The sequence below is a fragment of the Ochotona curzoniae genome, unplaced genomic scaffold (assembly GCF_017591425.1).
Source record: "Ochotona curzoniae isolate NIBS_2020 unplaced genomic scaffold, NIBS_Ocur_1.0 scaffold_1037, whole genome shotgun sequence".
Taxonomy (NCBI): domain Eukaryota; kingdom Metazoa; phylum Chordata; class Mammalia; order Lagomorpha; family Ochotonidae; genus Ochotona; species Ochotona curzoniae.
In genome coordinates, this window is record NW_024467083.1 from 19,774,669 (window position 1) to 19,796,940 (window position 22,272).

The 22,272-nt window shown below is 45.1% G+C and overlaps 1 protein-coding gene across 1 annotated transcript in view; it reads left to right on the top strand.

Annotated features, from left to right (window-relative positions):
* Positions 1-22,272, top strand: part of RAP1A (RAP1A, member of RAS oncogene family) — a 92,156-nt gene that overhangs the window by 53,835 nt on the left and 16,049 nt on the right. The window contains exons 2-3 of the mRNA XM_040998723.1: positions 18,925-19,008; positions 21,395-21,463. Of these exons, the coding sequence (XP_040854657.1) occupies positions 18,952-19,008; positions 21,395-21,463 (126 nt within the window). The 5' untranslated portion in view covers positions 18,925-18,951. The remainder of the gene's footprint in view (positions 1-18,924; positions 19,009-21,394; positions 21,464-22,272) is intronic.

Genomic DNA, 22,272 nt, shown 5'->3' on the forward strand with positions numbered 1-22,272 from the left:
CACAGCTCCAGCCATTGTGGCCACTAGGGGAGTGAATCAGCAGATGGAAGATCTTTCTGTCTCTCCTCCTCTCTGTATATTTGACTTTTAAATTAAAAAAAAATTATTCATATAAGTTGAATAAATGTCACGTATTTTATAATACAAATTTAGGAACACAGTGATACTTTCCACCCTCTTATTTCTTTTTTTTTTTTTTTTCAGTTTTTACAGTGTGGACTTTTAGGTTACTTCCCAATCACAGGCTTAACTATCCGTTAGGTAAAAAATTCAACAAATAGCAAGTAGAGAGAAAATTGTCACTTAAAGGTTATTAGACAAAAGCTACAAACAATTACATTTTTAAATGCCAGTTTTGCACATATAGATTACATATTTTTTGTACTCTGCATTACCACAGATCAGGGAAAGCACATGATATTTATCTTATTTTCAACTTTTTTTTTTATTAAGCACAGTGGTTTCCTCTTGCATGCATTTTGTTGCAAAAGACTTGGGCCTGATGCAGTAGGCTAGTGGCTGAAGTCCTTGCCTTGCATGCACCAGGATCCCATGTGGGCTCTGGTTCATATCCAGGCTGCTCCACTTCCCATCCAGCTCCCTGCTTGTGGTCTGAGAAAGCAGTCAAGGGCAGCCCAAAGCCTTGGGACCCTGCACCCACGTAGGAGACCTGGAAGAGGCTCCTGGCTCTTGACTTCAGATCGACTCAGCACTTATTGTTGTGGCCACTTGGGGAGTGAACCAATGGATGGAAGATCTTTGTCTCTCCTAGAGTAAATCTGCCTTTCCAATAAAAACAAATTTTAAGAAGATAGTGTTTCATTTTTTCTGGCTGAATAGTATCTTATAGTTTATACCTGCCACATCATCTTTATCCAGTCATCTGTTGATGGACATTTGGATTGATTCCATATCCTAGCTATTGCAACTTGAGCTTCAGCACACATAGATGTACAAACACTCTCTTATATACTGTCTTAATTTTTGGGGGGGCAAATTCCCACAAGTAGGGTGGCTGAGTCCTATGGTGGATTTGTTTTCAGATTTCTGAAGAATCTATATACTTTCCTTCGTAATACTTGTACTAGTTTACGTTCCCAACAATAGTGGGTTAGCATGCCTTTTCTCTACATCCTTGGCCAGCGTTTATTGTTTTCTTGTTTTTGTATGATAGCAATCTAACTGGGGTGGGGTGAAACCTCATTATGGCTTTTATTTGCATTTCCTGAATGGCTAGCGATTTTGAGCACTTTTTCATATGTCTGTTGGCCATTTGAATTTCATCCCTTGAAAATTGCCTGTTCATGACCTGTGCCCATTTCTTAACTGGATTGTTGGTTTTATTGCAGTGAGTTTCTTAAGCTCTTTATGGCTCCTGGATATTAATTTTCCCTCAGTTGCATGATTTGTAAATATTTTCTTCCATCTGTTGGTTGCCTCTTTACTTAATGGTCTCTCTTACAGTACAAAATCTTAGTAATGTTCATTTGTCCATTTTTACCTTAATCTCTGAACCTCTGAGGTATTTTACAAGAAGCCATTACCTGCACACCTGTATCTTATACAGTTTTCCGATGTTTTTTCTAGTAATTTGATGGTGTCAGGTTATACATTCAGATTCTTAATCTACTTTGAGTTGATTTTTGTGTGAGATGAAAGGTCTTGTTTCATACTTCTTTACTTGTAGTTCCAATTTTCCCAGCAACAGAAAATGGCCCAAGTGCTTGGACTCTTGTGCTGATGCAGGAGAATAGGAAAAAAAAAATGTCCTGGATCCTGATTTTAAACCAGCACAGCTCTGGTCATTTACAGCTATTTGGGAAGTGAACCAGCAGATGGAAGACCTCTGTCTCATCTTCTCTTTGTTGTCCAAATAAAAACAAAATAAATCTTAAAATTATATTTACAAAATTTTTCAAAAAATAAGTCGAGTATAGATGTGTGGCTTGATTTCCAGGTTTTGTATTGTGTCCATTGATCTGCATGTCTGTTTTTGTGCCAATTTCAGGCTGTTCATACCTTTATTGTAAATTCTGTGTTCTCCATATGGTATCCCCTAGGTCTTTTCTATTTAAATCATGAGTGTATTTGCTTACACTATTCCGCTATTTCAATTGCCCTTCACTCTGTGCATTGAACGTTTATTATTTCTATTGCTTTTTTTTTTTTTTTTTCAGCTCTTCCTTAAAGCTAGTGGGAATTGAAGAATTGTTCTGGACTTTGTTCCTCCACCTGTTCCTAGCCCTTTAGCCATGTAATTCTGTTGTTTCTGGACTAACTTTATTCACATAGTATTGTAATTGCTTCTTTAAGATTTATTTATTTTTACTGGAAAGTCAGAGCTACAGAGAGAGAAAGGGAGAGACAGTAAAATCTTCCACCAGTGGTTCACTTCCCGAATGGCTGCAATGACTAGAGCTGGGCCAGTAGGAAGCTGAGAGCCAGGAGTTTTCTCTGGCTGTCTCATCTTTATTCAGGGGTCCAAAGCCTTGGGCAGTCTTCCTCATTTCCCAGGCCATAGGCAGGTAACTAGATCAGAAATGGAAGCAGGGATTAGAACATATGCCCATATGAGATACTGTTGTTCTAGGTGAATTAGCCTGCTGTGCCATCCCCACCCTACCCCCACCCCACCCCACCCCGGCCCCCAGCACCCCTGCAAGTTTTTTTTTTTTTAAGATTTATTTCATTTTTCATTGGAAAGTCAGATTTACAGAGAGAAGGAAAGACAAAGATCTTCCATCAGTTGGCTCACTCCCCAAGCGGCCACAACAGCCAGTGCTGAGCTGATTTGAAGTCAAGAGCCAGGAGCCTCTTCCAGGTCTCCCATGTGGGTGCAGGGTCCCAAGGCTTTGAACCATTCTCTACTGTTTTCCCAGGCCGCAAGCAGGGAGCTAGGCGGGATTAGAATCAGCGTCCCTATGGGATCCTGGTGCTTGCAAGGCAAAGATTTAGCCACTAGGCTGTTCTGCTTCCCCACTCCCACACTCCAAGCTTTTTGAGGGTGGAGAGCACACTGATAATTCTTGTATCCCTGATAACTGATATAGAAGCAACCTCTGAGCAATGATTAATTCGCAGCAACAATTGTACTTGACTATGTAAGCTGGATAGTAGAATAAGTTACTTTTAGAGTGTTTTGGATTCATTCCCTGAAAAAAGCTCTATTTCCCCTCATCAAATTTTCTTAAACTAACTCTGTTATGATACAATCTACATAAAAAGAAACTACCATTTTGAAGTCCAGTAGTTCTTGATAAATGTGTATGGCAGTAGCTACCACCACAATCATCTTACAGATCATTCCTGTCACCCCAAAAAAGGAGCCACCACTGCTGATCCCAAGAGGCTTGTTGTTACTGTAGCTTACTTTGATTTAGGGGGGCACTTTCCTTCCCTTCCTTCCTCCCTCCCTTCCTTCCTTCCTTCCTTCCTTCCTTCCTTCCTTCCTACCTCCTTACCTTTCTACCTTCCTACCTTTTTTTTTTTTTTAAGCACCATTGCAGTGGGTTAGGCTGACATTTGTGACACACAAGCATCCCAAGTCAGTACTGGTTCCAGTCCCGGCTGCTGCACTTTCCTTCTTTCTTTTCTTTTCTTTTCTTTTCTTTTCTTTTCTTTTCTTTTCTTTTCTTTTCTTTTCTTTTCTTTTCTTTTCTTTTCCTTTCTTTTCTTTTTAAAAATTTTTTTTATTGAAAAAGCAGATATACAGAGAGAAGGAGAGAGAGGAAAATCTTCTGTCTGCTGGGTTCACTCCCTTAGTGACCACAACTGGAGCTGAGCAGACCTGAAGCCAGGAATCAGGAGCTTCTTCTGGGTCTCCAACATAGGTGCAGGGAGCTGGGTGGGAAGCAGGGCCACTGGGATTAGAATTGGTGCCTATATGGGATCCCAACGCATACAAGGGGAGGACTTTTATCTGCTAGGCCACCATGCTGGGCCCCCAGGGCACATTCTTGAGATTCATCCACATTGCATGTATTAGTCATCTGTTTCATTTTATTACTAAATAATATTTCTTCACTGAATATACCACAGTTGCAGTTATTCATTTGCCATTTAATGAATACTTAGGTTGTTTCTAGGTTTGGGATATTAGTAATGAAGAATTCACATTCTTTTTTTCTTCACTTGTTCAAAATAACTTGTTGAAAATACTGTCTTTTATACTCTTGAGTTGCTTTGCCCCTACCGTAATAATTTACTGCTTTCTAACAGGTTAACTCAAATCCTACGATCTAAAACAGCAATAATCATTTATTGTTTCTCACAGTTTTGTACATCAGGGATTTGGCTGAAAGATATTGGTTGATGATCTCATATGAGGCAGCAGTTCACTTGACTAAAACTGCAAGATACGTTTCCAAGGTGATTCACTTGCATGATTGGTTAACAACTAGATGCAGTCATTGGAGAGGCTTCATTTCTTTTTTTTTTTTTTTTTTTTTTTTTTTTTAATATAATTTATTTTTATATTCTTTACATACTTAGTTAGAGTAAGAAGGTTCAAGGGCTACAGGAAAGTGGATAATACTAGTATGTTTTCCATATTGTTACCTTCATGTTTAAAAGGGGGGTATTAAGGGAGAAGGCCAACCCAATTTCCCACCCTCCCCAAGTCCCGGGTGTAGGGCATGCTCTGAGGTTCTTGCTCGAGTGGTTTTGATGTTGCAACAGTTATGAATCGCTGTCAATCTCGCCACTCCAAGCACTATGAGGTCTTTGAAAAATCCACTGATTGACATAGTCCATCATAGCTGAGATGGTTGGTTGACCTGTTCTGTCTTCTCTCTTTTCTTCGTTAGGGTTCTGAGTCCAGCATTTAGATTAGGAAGATCTCCAAAGAAACTTCTTGTATGTGCTAACAAGTACAGGGCCAGGCACCGTCCATCGCTCCAATCAGCTGGTGGTTGTAATTGCTGGGTTGGTTCTGTTTTCACTCCCGACTTCCACTGGAACCAATGGGTGTTGCAGTCCAGCCTGGTTCTGCCCCGCACATATTTGGCCCTCACCTAAACCAGTGGGAGCTGCAGCCTAGTTGGAGCGACCCACAATAACCCCCACCAGGACCGCCCCTACCCTGGTTTGCCAGTAAGTGTAGCAGTAATCCAGTCTGCCCCACACCCCATTCCACCCCAGCCACTGTTTAGTTTTATGTCCTCCCGTGGAAGTGGTAACCCAAGAGGGATGAGCCCACTATTACCCTCCCAGGCCTCTCCCACTCCCAGATTCCAGCTGCCCAAAACAACCCTCGCCCACTTTAATTCTGTTTGCACCAGTAGGGATAATCTGCCCAGCCTGGCTTTTCCCTGATCTAGTCCACATGAGGCGCACAGGTGTGGTAGCTCTGCCTAGTCTGGTCTGCCTCCATCCCAGCCTATGCTCTCCTGCGGGAGTAGCTGTCCAGCAAAGGAACCCTCCCTTATTCCCCTGCTGGCTCTGCCTACTTCCTTTCTTGTTCTCAGGCTGGTTGGGCGCTGCGGTCCCCTCCGGTACAGGCAACCTCACCTCGGCATTCCATATTGTGCACTAGTCTTTGTTGCAACCGAACCTAGGTCGACCCACACTGGTGCCTGGATTTGCCAGTGGATGACGTGGACAGATTCAGCCTGGTCTTGCCCCTACGTCTGCCAAGTGTATGCCAGTGGGTAGCTTTCCATGGCCTGTTCTGGGCTGTTTCCTATCATGTTTCTTGCGCTGACCTGCCGGGTCTGTGTCCTGCCAGAGGAGTTGCCCAGGCTCCTCCATCAGAACCTCTCCCAATGCCAGGTTACACGCTTACCAGTGGGTCCATGAGCCAATCCTACTCAGTCCACCTCCTGTCATAGCAGGAACTGTGGCTTTTCCTGACTGGCCTTCCACCCAATCTGGTTCTTGCTGTTGGATGTTCCAGCCCAGCCATGGCTTGTCCATACCTACGTATGGCTCACACATGGCTCAGTAGGGGTTTGAGACCTTGCCTAGTCTATCACACATCTGCCCTGGTCCTCCAGAACACCAGGGGGAGTCGGGGTCCAGCCCGGTTCGGTGCATCCAATCCCAGTCCACACTTGTGCCAAGGGAGACTACAACTGTATCCAGATCAGAACGCAGCCCCCCTTCCAGGCCACGCGCCTCTTTGTGGGAACCTCAGCCCAGCTAGGGTTGTCCCCTTTGCTCCCCAACCGGGTCTGTTCCCAGCGATAGATCACTCGCATGCCAGTGGTTGCTCTGACTCAGCTTAGCACAGCTCCTCACCTGTCCCGACCTCTGCCTTAGACACTGTGGCTTTGTGTCCCTGGCTCCTGCAGACCAGTAGGTACAAGAGCCTAGCTTGGCATGACCTTTGCTCCCTCCTGGTTTCTAGTTTTGCTTGTGGGCTAAGGTTTGCTCCTTCGTACCAGATCTACTCTGTTCCCCACCAGTTGACACATTAGCCAGCCGTTGGAGCTACTTTTGCAGGACAAGCCCCAAGCCCAGGCTTCTGCATGGACTGGTATTTGGTGCCCAGCATTATTAGTAATTACAACTTTTACAAAGAAAGAGTTACTGCCTGTTTCAGGTCCGAGAATCACAATGAGTTCAACCTGGAGCTAATTAAGCAGCGACTGAAAGAACAAAATCCCCAGAGCTCCCAGCCGGGCGGCCAGTAGGCGGAGCCTGGCGCCAATGGCGCACTGGCCGCCCGGACACGGCTCACCATGTGCCCATGGCGGCCGTCCGGAATCCAGGCATGAGACGCCCCGTCCTGAGACCCACCAGCTGCCGGGAGGCAGCTGGAGGTTTAAATTCCCAGGCCTAAGGTCGCGCCCCTCCCAAATCCCCTTCACCGCCCAATGAGGGCGGTGGCTGGGTGCCGGACCTGCCCGGTCCCAGAGGCCTCCCCCCTCGGTCTACTCACCCCAAAGGAAGCAGCCTCTGGAACCCAGCAGGCCCGGACACGGCTCACCATGTGCCCATGGCGGCCGTCCGGAATCCAGGCATGAGACGCCCCGTCCTGAGACCCACCAGCTGCCGGGAGGCAGCTGGAGGTTTAAATTCCCAGGCCTAAGGTCGCGCCCCTCCCAAATCCCCTTCACCGCCCAATGAGGGCGGTGGCTGGGTGCCGGACCTGCCCGGTCCCAGAGGCCTCCCCCCTCGGTCTACTCACCCCAAAGGAAGCAGCCTCTGGAACCCAGCAGGCCCGGACACGGCTCACCATGTGCCCATGGCGGCCGTCCGGAATCCGGGCATGAGACGCCCCGTCCTGAGACCCACCAGCTGCCGGGAGGCAGCTGGAGGTTTAAATTCCCAGGCCTAAGGTCGCGCCCCTCCCAAATCCCCTTCACCGCCCAATGAGGGCGGTGGCTGGGTGCCGGACCTGCCCGGTCCCAGAGGCCTCCCCCCTCGGTCTACTCACCCCAAAGGAAGCAGCCTCTGGAACCCAGCAGGCCCGGACACGGCTCACCATGTGCCCATGGCGGCCGTCCGGAATCCGGGCATGAGACGCCCCGTCCTGAGACCCACCAGCTGCCGGGAGGCAGCTGGAGGTTTAAATTCCCAGGCCTAAGGTCGCGCCCCTCCCAAATCCCCTTCACCGCCCAATGAGGGCGGTGGCTGGGTGCCGGACCTGCCCGGTCCCAGAGGCCTCCCCCCTCGGTCTACTCACCCCAAAGGAAGCAGCCTCTGGAACCCAGCAGGCCCGGACACGGCTCACCATGTGCCCATGGCGGCCGTCCGGAATCCGGGCATGAGACGCCCCGTCCTGAGACCCACCAGCTGCCGGGAGGCAGCTGGAGGTTTAAATTCCCAGGCCTAAGGTCGCGCCCCTCCCAAATCCCCTTCACCGCCCAATGAGGGCGGTGGCTGGGTGCCGGACCTGCCCGGTCCCAGAGGCCTCCCCCCTCGGTCTACTCACCCCAAAGGAAGCAGCCTCTGGAACCCAGCAGGCCCGGACACGGCTCACCATGTGCCCATGGCGGCCGTCCGGAATCCGGGCATGAGACGCCCCGTCCTGAGACCCACCAGCTGCCGGGAGGCAGCTGGAGGTTTAAATTCCCAGGCCTAAGGTCGCGCCCCTCCCAAATCCCCTTCACCGCCCAATGAGGGTGGTGGCTGGGTGCCGGACCTGCCCGGTCCCAGAGGCCTCCCCCCTCGGTCTACTCACCCCAAAGGAAGCAGCCTCTGGAACCCAGCAGGCCCGGACACGGCTCACCATGTGCCCATGGCGGCCGTCCGGAATCCGGGCATGAGACGCCCCGTCCTGAGACCCACCAGCTGCCGGGAGGCAGCTGGAGGTTTAAATTCCCAGGCCTAAGGTCGCGCCCCTCCCAAATCCCCTTCACCGCCCAATGAGGGCGGTGGCTGGGTGCCGGACCTGCCCGGTCCCAGAGGCCTCCCCCCTCGGTCTACTCACCCCAAAGGAAGCAGCCTCTGGAACCCAGCAGGCCCGGACACGGCTCACCATGTGCCCATGGCGGCCGTCCGGAATCCGGGCATGAGACGCCCCGTCCTGAGACCCACCAGCTGCCGGGAGGCAGCTGGAGGTTTAAATTCCCAGGCCTAAGGTCGCGCCCCTCCCAAATCCCCTTCACCGCCCAATGAGGGCGGTGGCTGGGTGCCGGACCTGCCCGGTCCCAGAGGCCTCCCCCCTCGGTCTACTCACCCCAAAGGAAGCAGCCTCTGGAACCCAGCAGGCCCGGACACGGCTCACCATGTGCCCATGGCGGCCGTCCGGAATCCGGGCATGAGACGCCCCGTCCTGAGACCCACCAGCTGCCGGGAGGCAGCTGGAGGTTTAAATTCCCAGGCCTAAGGTCGCGCCCCTCCCAAATCCCCTTCACCGCCCAATGAGGGCGGTGGCTGGGTGCCGGACCTGCCCGGTCCCAGAGGCCTCCCCCCTCGGTCTACTCACCCCAAAGGAAGCAGCCTCTGGAACCCAGCAGGCCCGGACACGGCTCACCATGTGCCCATGGCGGCCGTCCGGAATCCGGGCATGAGACGCCCCGTCCTGAGACCCACCAGCTGCCGGGAGGCAGCTGGAGGTTTAAATTCCCAGGCCTAAGGTCGCGCCCCTCCCAAATCCCCTTCACCGCCCAATGAGGGCGGTGGCTGGGTGCCGGACCTGCCCGGTCCCAGAGGCCTCCCCCCTCGGTCTACTCACCCCAAAGGAAGCAGCCTCTGGAACCCAGCAGGCCCGGACACGGCTCACCATGTGCCCATGGCGGCCGTCCGGAATCCGGGCATGAGACGCCCCGTCCTGAGACCCACCAGCTGCCGGGAGGCAGCTGGAGGTTTAAATTCCCAGGCCTAAGGTCGCGCCCCTCCCAAATCCCCTTCACCGCCCAATGAGGGCGGTGGCTGGGTGCCGGACCTGCCCGGTCCCAGAGGCCTCCCCCCTCGGTCTACTCACCCCAAAGGAAGCAGCCTCTGGAACCCAGCAGGCCCGGACACGGCTCACCATGTGCCCATGGCGGCCGTCCGGAATCCGGGCATGAGACGCCCCGTCCTGAGACCCACCAGCTGCCGGGAGGCAGCTGGAGGTTTAAATTCCCAGGCCTAAGGTCGCGCCCCTCCCAAATCCCCTTCACCGCCCAATGAGGGCGGTGGCTGGGTGCCGGACCTGCCCGGTCCCAGAGGCCTCCCCCCTCGGTCTACTCACCCCAAAGGAAGCAGCCTCTGGAACCCAGCAGGCCCGGACACGGCTCACCATGTGCCCATGGCGGCCGTCCGGAATCCGGGCATGAGACGCCCCGTCCTGAGACCCACCAGCTGCCGGGAGGCAGCTGGAGGTTTAAATTCCCAGGCCTAAGGTCGCGCCCCTCCCAAATCCCCTTCACCGCCCAATGAGGGTGGTGGCTGGGTGCCGGACCTGCCCGGTCCCAGAGGCCTCCCCCCTCGGTCTACTCACCCCAAAGGAAGCAGCCTCTGGAACCCAGCAGGCCCGGACACGGCTCACCATGTGCCCATGGCGGCCGTCCGGAATCCGGGCATGAGACGCCCCGTCCTGAGACCCACCAGCTGCCGGGAGGCAGCTGGAGGTTTAAATTCCCAGGCCTAAGGTCGCGCCCCTCCCAAATCCCCTTCACCGCCCAATGAGGGCGGTGGCTGGGTGCCGGACCTGCCCGGTGCCAGAGGCCTCCCCCCTCGGTCTACTCACCCCAAAGGAAGCAGCCTCTGGAACCCAGCAGGCCCGGACACGGCTCACCATGTGCCCATGGCGGCCGTCCGGAATCCGGGCATGAGACGCCCCGTCCTGAGACCCACCAGCTGCCGGGAGGCAGCTGGAGGTTTAAATTCCCAGGCCTAAGGTCGCGCCCCTCCCAAATCCCCTTCACCGCCCAATGAGGGCGGTGGCTGGGTGCCGGACCTGCCCGGTCCCAGAGGCCTCCCCCCTCGGTCTACTCACCCCAAAGGAAGCAGCCTCTGGAACCCAGCAGGCCCGGACACGGCTCACCATGTGCCCATGGCGGCCGTCCGGAATCCGGGCATGAGACGCCCCGTCCTGAGACCCACCCGAGAGGCTTCATTTCTGAAGAGATGTGTAGGTCTTTCTGAAGAGAGGCTGATTAAGTGCCCATATGACATGGTAACTGGCTACCCTTGTACGAAATGACACAAGGGAGTGTCATGACCCATTTGATTAACCTGCTGCCTACCATGCCAGTAGTATGAGTTCCAGTTCAAGACCCAGCCACTTTTCTTCTGATACAGGTGCCTCCTAATGTAACTGGCATAGCAGCATGACATAGCCAAAGTATGTGGGCCTCCTGGCTTGGGCCTAGATCACCCCACCCTTTGTGGCCTTTTGGAGATGGAAGCAGAAAATAGAAGATTTCTCTGTCTCTGTCTCTCCCTCTCTGTCACTCTTTCACATAAACATATCTTTGTAAGAAAAAAAAAAAAGACAAAAAGACCTCATGACAAGATACAGTACCATGTGGTAACTAGAATTGAAGATGTAGTGTTGTAACTTCTGCTGTATTCTGTTGATCACATAATCAATCTTGATTCATCATAGGAAAGAACTGTATATAAGTCTGAGTACTGGGAGACCAGGCAAGGATCATTAGCTGCCATCTTGGAAAGGGTACCGCAATTCCTTGTCAAAGGTTAATGAACATGTGAAGGTAATTCAAAAAGTTTGTAAAAAAAAAAAATTCAAAATTCAAAAAAAAGTTTATTTTGATGTAAAAATTTTGAAATACACGTGGTTTGCCATGATAGGCATTTTCTGTAAGACCTTGCAAGATTTTTGAGCCAAGATAAATTTATCTTTTAATTTCATTTTTTGTGATTCTATATTCTGGACTTGTTTCCACTGACCAAATATTGGTTGTTCTATGGCAATACTATATGTATTATTGCAGATTTATAGTAAAATTGAGATCACAGATTTTGTTCTTTTTTGATACCATGTTAGCTATTAAGTTATTTGAATTTTTGTGTGACTATTTTTAAAATCATCTTTGGTTTTCTTAGAGAAATGTGCTGATGAAATTGCTTTGAATCTGTAAATCAACATGAAGAGGGCTGACATCTGAAAAACAATTGGGCATATTTTAATATAATAGCTATCTAATGGCCTTTAATTTCTCATCCATTTTTAGTTTCAGTACATATCTTATACATATTGTTAAATTCATCTTAGGTAGTTTATTTCTTATTGGATCCTTTTATAAATGTCATTTGTTTTTCAGTTCTCTGTGAGCGTAGAAATACAGTTGCTTTTCTGTAGCAACCTTTTTATTCAACAACCCATTCAATTCGCAAATGAGTATAGTACATGTTATGTGTATTTTTTAGGATTTTCCATATACAGGATTATATTTATGAATATAGTTTTATATCTTTCTTTTTCATATACTGAAGCCTTTGGTACTGGAGTTAGTAAATTTAACAGATGGTGTAAGAATATAGATGTATTGATAGAACAAAAAGAAAACCAGAGGTGGGCACTGTGAAGCTAATATGCTGCTTAGAATGCCCTCCTTCTGTGTCAGTGCCTGCTCCAGGGCCTGACTGTTCTAACTTTTGCTCCTGCTTCCTACTAATGCACTTCAGAGGCAGCGGATGATGGTGGAAGTACTTAAGTTTCTGCCACATTCATGGAAGATATGGATAGAATTCCTAGCCTTGACTTCAGGTATTTGGGGAGTAAACCAACAGATAAAAGCTGTCTCTATGCTCCTGTCTATCACTTTGCCTTTAATATAAGTAATTTTTTTTTTAAAGAAGGGGGGGAAGCATGCAATGCCAAAAAATGCAGGAAAAACCTTTGAAAAAAGGACCAAGCACTACATTTCTGAGAACTTATATAAACAGAAGCTCTTAACAGTAAAAACATATATATACAGAATATATATATTATATGTAATATAATATATACAGATTATATATAATATATAGAATATATGTTTATAGGAATGTATATTTTATATATTTTTAGAATATATATTTTAGAATGTTTATATATTTATATATATAGAATATATATAGAAAAATATATATATATATAAAGAAGTCCTAAAAAAGTTTAAGAATAGCCATATTTGAGTAGCCTAAAATCTTTTTTTTTTGTTTGATTGTTTAAGATTTATTTCTTTATTGGAAAGTCAGATATACAGAGAGGAGGAGAGACAGAGAGGAAGATCTTTCGTCCAATGATTCACTCTCCAAGTGAGTGCAACGGCCGATGCTGGAACTGCGCCGATCCGAAGCTAGGATCCAGGAACTTCTTCCGGATCTCCCACGCGGGTGCAATCCTCGACTGCTTTCCCAGGCCATAAGCAGGGAGCTGGATGGGAAGTGGAGCTGCCGGGATTAGAACCGGCACCCATATGGGATCCCAGGGGCGTTCAAGGCGAGGACTTTAGCCACTAGGCCATGGCCGCAGGGCCCGAGTAGCCTAAAATCTTAATTGTTCAGAATAGGTATAGGGATTCTTAAGTTTGGGTCCCCAACACTTACTATAGAAAAAAACAAATTTTTTCCTTTGACCCATTTTGTTGCCAGTAGATATTTTTCTTTCTTTTCCTGGAACTTTATTTAAAGTTTGTTTAAATAACATAGAGTTAGATCTTGCTTTGTTTTCTTGCCTTTGAATTGTAATTTTTATGTAATTTGCATTTAATGTTACAATGTGGCTGTCTTTTAACATCCTTATATTTGTTTTGTATTTGTCCAGTTTTTGTTGTTTACTTGTTTGCATCTATTGTACTTTCTTTTGGATAATTTGAATTTTCTTGAGTGTTTTATTTTGCCCCATGTATTGGCTTATTTACTCTTATCTGTTTTATTGATTGCCATGGGATTTATAAATGTATATTTAACTTGATCATCTACTTTTAAGTAATGTTATTTCAGATAATAGTGCAAAAACCTCCAGCAACATATTTAACTTCTCTCTCTTGTGTTATTGTAAATGTATTTTACTTCTACATGTGTTGTAAATTAATTTCACTTGAAGTGGTTAAAAATACCTTTTAGGTTTATTCTCACTCACCATTTAAGGTTATGCTTGTGAACTTCTTTCCCTTCAGCTTTTTTGGGGAGATTGTGGGGTACCCTCAAAAAGTCTTTATTTTGCTTTCATTTCTGGACGACATATGCAATGTTTTTAGCATTCTGTGTTGACTTTTTCTTTTAAGTATCTTAAAGATGCGCCGTTTTCTTCTGTCATATAGCTTCTCAAAAGCCTTCATATTTTTCTTTTTATTTTGGCTTTTTTAATTGACATGATTATATATATTTATGAAGTACAGTGTGGTATTTTGATATGTACACATATTGCAATGGCTAACTCAAGCCAAATTAGCATATCTAGCTCACCTGCTTACAAGGCTTTGATTTCTTCCTTTCTTTAAAGATTTACTTTTTATTTGAAAGACACACTTATTATTATTTATTTGAAAGAGGAGACAGAGAGCTCTTCCATATGTTGATTCATTCCTTACGTAGCCAATCTGAAGCCAGGAGCCAGTGTTTTCTTCCCTGTGTCCAGCCTGGGTGCAGGGGCCTAAGCACTTGGACCTCTTCCATTACTTTCCCAAGTGTATTAGCAGGGAACTGGATCAGAGTTGGGACTTGAACCTGCGCCCATCTGAATGCCAGTGATATAGGCAACAGCTTTACCTGTTTTGCCCTAGTGCCCACCCCTAAGGCTTTGATTCTGAAAAACTATTTGAAAAGCAGAAAGACAAATATCTTCCAACTTCTGGTTCTCCAAAAACACACAAAACTGTGGTTAGACCAGACCAGAGCAAGGAGCTCAGAACTCAACTCTAGTGACCCACTTGATGGTTGGAGACCTAATGTGTGAGCGGCCATCTGCTGCCTCCCACTGTGCTTGTCAGCAGGAAGTTGGATCAAAAGCAGTGTACTTGAACCTGGACACTCGTGTGTAGGGTGCAGCATCCCAGGTGGCATCTAAACCGTTGTGCCAGCACTCATCCCTGAGGCACGTTCTTAAGGTCAAAGAGATAATTCGCATTTCATTGTTTCATACTTTCCCAGTAACTGAGCAAAAAAGCCTTAGAACTAATTTTTAAAAATTTTTTAAAAAAAAGTTGATTCCAGGCCAGCTCTGTCCTTGAAGTTTGACTGGATTCTCCAGAAGATACATTGCCCAGGCCTTCAGTCAGCCGCCCTACCCTGCCACAGGCTGTTCTTTCCAGTCTCCTCCTCCCTGGGGCAGAGAGTGTATAGCGTGATCAGGAAGTCTGAGTCTACCTTATCTTCGAGAGTTTTCTATACCTGATAAAGTAAAAATACTGTAGTTTCTTAACTCTGCAAGAATTGGCAGTAGTTTTGTATCTTTTCATTTTTCTGTTATTTGTATGGTTAAGCATTGGGAGGGACTGAGAGAAAGAGATCTCTCTGCTGATTCAGTCCCCCAGTATCCACCCCAGCCAAAGCTGGGTTAGCCTGAAGGCAACTCAGAACTCCACCCAGGTCTCCTGTGTGGATGGCAGAGACCCAATGCTTGAGCCTCCCAAGATGTGTATTAGCAGAGAGCTGGACTGGAAAAAGAGCAGGCAGGACTCAGTCCAGGCACTGTGGTAATGGGTGTGGGCATCCCAAGAGGTGACTTAGCTTTCTGCACTATGAAGCCCACTTTACCTTTCTTTTTGACACTCAGAAATGCTCTTAACTTCATTCTCATCTAAACTTTTGCTCTTGGTTTCTTGTAAGATGTTCTCTTTTTGACAAGCTTTTCAGGAATTTGCTTATTGTGCCTGCCTGTGATTGTCTGTCTGTGTGTGTGTGTATATATATATAAATTTCTTGAATTTGTGTCCTTAAAAATTTTATTAGCTGTGGAAAAATTTTCCAGTACTCTCCTTCCCCATTCTGGTTATACATTTGCTAGGCTATTTGGTGGTGTAATTATCATCCAGTGGTTCTATTCTCTTTTTTTTTCTCCCTTTTTTCTATCCCCTTCTCTTTTCTTTCTCTCTTGTTATCATTATTATCATCTTTTTCAGTATTTGCCTGAGTACTTTTTGTTTAAATATTACTTTTTATTTATTCAAAAGGCAGAATTACAGAGAAAGAGACCAGGAAAGAAACTTTTTTTAAGATTTATTTTTATTGGAAAGGCCAATTTACAGAGAGAGGAGAAACAGAAAGATCTTCCAACTACTGGTTCACTCCCCAAGTAGCCACAACAGCTGGAGCTGTGCTGATCCGAAGCCAGCAGCTTCTGGGTCTCCCACATTGATGCAGGGTACCAAGGCTTTGGGCCATCCTCAGCTGCTTTCCCAGACCACAAGCAGGGAGCTGGATGGGAAATGGAGCAGCCGAGTTACAAACCGGCACCCATATGGGATCCTGTCGCATGCAAGGTGAGGACTTTAAACACTAGTTTACCATACAAAGCCCAGGGAAGAGATTTTACATGTTCTGGGTCTCTCCCCAAGTGGCCACAACAGTTAGGACTGTGCCAGGCTGAGGGGCCCAGAACTCCATCTGGATCTCCGATGTGAGAGACAGGGTCCAGGTCTTTGGTCATCCTCTGCTGCTTTCCCAGACACATTAGCAAGGAGCTGAATCAAAGTCCAGGGCCACTTTAGGATGCCTGCATTGGAGATGGCGGCTTAACTGACTGTACCACATCACCAGCCTGCTGCCGAATACTTGCTATTGCTCTGTCTTCAGCTTTTGGATTTCCTTTCTGCAATATTAAATACATTGTTAACACTGTGATATTAACATTTCAGGTATTATTTTTTAATACCAGATGTTCTTTTTCTTATGTCTGCCATTCTTTCCTAATTATAGTTCTCTTAATTTTAAGACTTTTAATTAATTAATTACACTCTGATTTCAGGTCATATTTTCTGTTTTTTGTGTTTTTTTTAATTATTTATTTATTTGAAAGAGTGACAAAGTGGGAGAGAGAGAGAGAGATCTTTTCCATCAACTCATTTACTCCCCAAATGGCCACAGCAATTGGGAACTAGTGGACCAATTCAAAGCCAGGAGCTCCTTCCAGGTCTTCCACATGTTTGCAGGGGCCCAAAGCTTTCCACTGCTTTCCCAGGCACATTAGAAAAGAAGCTGAACTGGAAGTGGGGCAACTGGGACTGGAACCAGCACCCATATGGGATACCGACAACTTGAGCGGCAGTGTTACCCACTACACCATAGCACCAATTCCAGTATTTGTTGTTGTTGTTGTTTGGATGGTAAACATAGTTAATTTTGTATTGTTGAGTGATGAAGTTTCTTTTAAAGAACTTTGGAGTTTATTCTGTAGTTTATTACATTTCATATGGATCAACTCATTCCTTTTGAGGTTTGTTTTTAAACTTTATTGGAAAATAGCAGCTAGAATATCATTTTACTTTAAGGCTTATTTAGCTCTATCTACGACTACTAAGGCATGAATTTTCTGAAGTTTCTGTCAGTTCCTGATTCTTCAATGAAAAAATCTTTTCTAGTGAAAATCATCTTTCTTATTATCATGTGAACTCTGGGAACTTACAGATACCCATCTGTTCTTTACCTTGCAGCATTTTAACAAGCATATTGGCTTAGTGCTTGGCCACAGACTCAAGTGGATCTGTGCGCATGTTTCTAGAATTTTACGTACATCACTCTTTCTTATCTGGTATCCTTCCAAGGTCTGCTGGAGTTCTTTCTCTTTACACCAAGGTCTGAAAAGTGCCTCAAGGTGGAAATTCAAAGATATTTGGGTCTCACTTCATTTCTTTACCAAGTTTCAGAAACATACTTATTGTTCCATATCTGAAAAACCGTTGTTTCAGAGTTTTTTGGGGGCGTTCTAGCTCTTTATTATAGGATAGAAAGTCCATAACTAGTTAACTAAGCCATTTGAGTTTGGGTTTCATTATTAACCTGTTAAGATAACCATGGGAATTAAGTTTGTGTCCTGTTTATTTTTCTGGCAATTTATTTCATACAGTCTGTATTCTTAATGCTGCCTATAGAGTTTGACACTTTTATGTGATAATCTATTTTATCCTAATAATTTTCTTTTTAATGGTATATTTGTTTGAAAGACAGAGAGAGAAAGGAGGGGAGAGAAAGGAAGTCAGAAGGAAGTGAAAGAGATAATCTTTCCTTTGGTTCACTCCCCAGGTGACCACAAAGCCAGAGCTGGGTCAGGCAAAAACCAGGATCCAGGAACTTCATCCAGTGCATAAAGATGAAGCAGGGAGCTCCATGTCTCCCATGTGTGGAAGGGACCCGGGTGTTTGTGCCATTCCAGTGGTGCATTAGCAGGGAGCTGGAGCAGAAGAGGATCATGACCCAGCACCCATGTGGGATGCTGGTATTGCAGGCAGTGGCTTAACTGACTGCATCACAGTGCCAACCCCTGAATCCTAATCATTTTCAAGTAACAGTTTATATAGTTTAGCTATAATACAATAATACACAAAATAGTATAGAATTATGGTGTGATATTTTTGACAAGTAAAATATCATGCAAATAGTATTAAACCCATAAGTGAACATTTTTTGAATGCCTGCTACTTGAATTACAGCTTTACAAAGCATTGGGTTCATGGTTATAGTTATGAGACAGCTATTGGTTATAAACACTTAGAAGTAACCTGAACAGAATTATGACTGATGCCTAGTCAAAGATGGTCTTAAGTAAAATAAAATGTACATCAGTAGTCCTCTAAATGGCTGGCACTGTGATGTAGCTGGTAATGCTGCTGCCTACAACACTGTCACCCCATATGGATGCAGATTTGCGTCCTGGCTGCTCCACTTCCAGTCCAGCTCCCTGCTAATGGCCCGGGAATACAGCAGAAAATGGACCCCCAAGTGTTTGGGCTCCTGCCACCCATGTGGGAGACCTGGCCCAGCTGTGGCCATTGTGACCATCTGAGGAATGAACCTCAGTAATTTCTCTCTCCTCCCATCCCGTCTCCCAGTCTCTACACCCCTACCTGGCTCTCTCCTTGACTTTCAAAATAGAGAAATAAATCTTTAGAAAGAATAGTCCTATATAGTCTGGCACAATGACTCAGTTAGCTAATCCTCTGACTGTAAGTACCGGCATCCCATACAGGCACTGGTTCATTTTTCAGTTACTCCACTTCCCACCCAGTTGCCTGCTGTGGCCTGGGAAAGCAGTTGAAAATGGCCCAAAGCCCTGAGACGCTGCACTTGTGTGGAGACCCGGAAGAAGCTCCAGGCTTCTGGGCTGCAGATCAGCCCAGCTGCAGCAATTACAGACATTTGGGGATGGAAAGATTTCTTTCCAGCAGATGGAAGATCTTTTTCTCTGTCTCCTTCTGTCTCTGTAACTCTGCCTTTCCAATGGGGAAAAAAAGTAAGTCTTTAAAAACAAAAACAAACAAACAAAAATGAGGCAAGAAGAAAGAATACAGAAAACAAAAATGCAATACTTGGCATAATAATCATATATTCTTAGGCTGTTTTTATCATATATTTGTTAATCTTTACTTTTTATTTTTTGTTTTTCAGATTGTCAGTATTTAAACAGACCACACCATGCGTGAGTACAAGCTAGTGGTCCTTGGTTCAGGAGGCGTGGGAAAGTCTGCTCTGGTAAGTTAGCTAACTAATTGTAACTAATTTGTGTAATAACTCTAACATTTACTTGCTTTCAGGTATCCAGTGATTAAAGAGAAAAGGTAGCATTCTTTTCAGTGTACCTTGTATTGTCCACAAAGAACAGGGAGTCAATCCTTCAATAACCCCAGGAAAGCAGTGAGTGATGACCCAAGTCATTAAGCCCCTATACCCATTTGGGAGACCCAGATGAAGCTCCTGGCTCCTGGCTTCAGCCTGGCTCAGTCCCAGCCACAGGGGCTTTTTGGGGAGTGACGCAGTGGGTGAAGGAGATCGCTCTTAGTCTGTTTTCCTCACTAGTCTGAAGTCTTTCAAATAAAATGAATAAATAGATCTTTAATAAAAATAAATAGGATAGCTTTTTAAATCGATGGGGAAGAATGAGATTGTCTAGGGAAAATCAAGAGGGAGAAGAACTCAAGACTGAGCTCTCATCACCTCCCAACTTGTAGAGGTAGGATTACAAGATCCAGCATGCAAGACTGGAGCATGTCCTGTGCTTGAATCAGAAAGATGTGCCTTTACATGACAGCTCAGAGTAGAGATGACCAGGAACTACGGAGAGAGGTGATGGGATAAGATTAGCAGCTTCCTTCAGGTGATGGTGCCCTAACCAACTGGAGTGGGTTGAGGAGTAAATGACAGCTGAACAATTGCAATCTCTAATAGCCAGTTGAAGACATTTGACTGCAGGTGTGGACAGAGAAAAGGGGGCAGATGCTGCAGGGATCCATAAAGTTGAAGATTGAAGGCACTGGAGTGTGTTTGTATGTTGAAGGCAATAATTTAATATAGAAGTTTACCATGATATAGAAAGAAGGGGGCATCCACTTTGAAAGTGAAATTTCACCTTCTGGAATTCAGAGAAGTAATGAAACATTTAGTAACTTCTTATTTCAGTAAGAAACAAAACAATCATGAGATTGTGCATTTTTGCAAGTCTTATTAATGGCTGACTTCCAGAAGCCACTTGGGTTCTTTTGCTTCTGCATTCAGTCTCTTGGGATAGTACCATGTTCTATGCCCATTAGAAAACTAACTTAATGAGAATACATTTAGTATTATTATGAAAATCGCTATATCAGGGATCCTCTGTCGGAACTATATTTTTAGGACCTATAGCATATAAGGAAGCCACTAAGACACTGATTTTCCATGTTTAAGTTATGCTGTAGTAAGAAGTTTGGAGTTTACTACATTCTAGTTAGTGTGTTTAGCTCAACCTCAAATAGTGTATAAAATATTCCTCTGAGTAATTTAACTCTAGATAACCTTAGTCCAGATTCTCACATTTTCTTTTAGTCATTATTGTACCAGACTTTGTTTTAAAGCTGTTCAGGAAGTAGCTCACAATCATCTAGTGACTTCACTTACTGAGTAATGAATCTTAGAGATAACAGAACAGTTCTTCCCTCATATCTTTAGGGGATACATTCCAAGACCCCCAGTGACTGCCTGGAGGCCTGAGTGGTCCTGAATCTTATATATGCTTTTAAAGAGGACAGAAAGATTTTCTTTCTGCTAGTTCACTCCCCAAGTGGCCAAAACAGCCAGAGCTGCTCTGATCCAAAGCCAGCAGCCAAGAGCTTCTTCCGGGTCTCCCACATGGATATAGAGTCCCAAGGCCTTGAGCCAACCTCTAATGCTTTCCCAGGCCACAAGCAGGAGGCTGGCTGGATGGGAAGTAGAAAAACCAGGACATGAACCGGCCCCCATGCAGGCTGTGGCAGATGCAAGGCAAGGATTTAACCACTAGGCTATTGTGCCAGGCCCTTGTATATACTTTTGTTTCTTTGAATACATGCATTTGATAAAGGTTAATTTAAATTAGGCACAAAGATTAAGAGCAGTATTCTATTTCTACATGTCAAATTTGAATGTGATTTTAAATGAAAAGTGACCATGGTAGTCCCTAAAATGTAGTAGGCTTTAAATAAATTTAAATTCCCTTTTCTCTCCCACTTCACCCCTCCCAGTTAGACTTTTTAAAATTTAGAACTTTTATCTTTTGGGCACACGGGATAAAAGTTACTATAAATGCATAAATCAGTAGCATGAATTTAAATACTGGTATTTTTTAATAAATTAAAGTTTAGTATTTGAAGCTTGATTTAATTTTTAACAGTGTACTACCAGCAGTGGTATTGGTGGGTTTTTAGCATTGCCATCTGTTTTATAGTAAGTGGAGTCTTACTGATGGGTCCATCTTTATTTTGAAAAATAATAGTGACAGTTACATTTATGTGTTTGCTCACCACTCAGTTTTGTTTAATTTTTTCAATTTTGTGAGATTAAGTAACAATCAAGAAGGTTTGCATTTTCTTTTAAGTCCTTAACTCTTCTCTTTTTTTTTCCCCTTCAGACAGTTCAATTTGTTCAGGGAATTTTTGTTGAAAAATATGACCCGACGATAGAAGATTCCTATAGAAAGGTAAAGTGTGAAACTTGTATACGCATGCTTACAGTAGTCTTTTTGTGACATTAAAACTTGTTTCATGTAGTTGCTTTTTAAAGTTTTGAGAAATGATAGAATTATTCTCTTTGTTGTACGCTTCACCTAGACAAAATATTTATTAATGTGTTTTAAGTAACTCCATGTTCCATTTCCCAGTTACATATGATCAGTACATAGATTTTTGTTAACTAGTTGTTAATAAAAGTTAAAATCACTTTTATACTTGAAGTTAATTGAGTGAAAGTTTTTGTTAAACGTCCACAGAATAGACAGTATCAAAAGAAAGCCACCACAGTGTGTGGACATGTGTGCGTTGGTGGTATCAGATGTGCTGTTCACGCGGCTTGCTGAGTGGGGGAGCTTTGGGTGTGTGCAAGCAGGGAGCACACAAGGCATGTCTGGACTGTCCCCTCGGTAGTGCTGTGAATCTAAAGCCTACTGTAAAATGCTCTCTCTGAGTGAAAGAAATAGTGGTCTTGCCCAAAACAATTTTCTACTGTAAAACAATCTAGGATTATGGAAAACCTAAATTTTATTTCCTGACTGTGTGAGCGGAGAAAAGACAGTGTTAATGCAAGACTGGTGACCAGGAGTAAACAAAAAGTAAATAAATAAATCAAAAACCTGCATTTCAGCAATAAGAATGGATTGCTTTGTTCAGTGTTTTTAGAATATGTTTGTATTAGTGCTATTCCTTTTATTAAATTAATCCAGCAATATTGACAGCAATTTCACTGTCTTCAAATTGGAAACAGAATTGTGTTTCACTGGGAAAGTACAGAGCT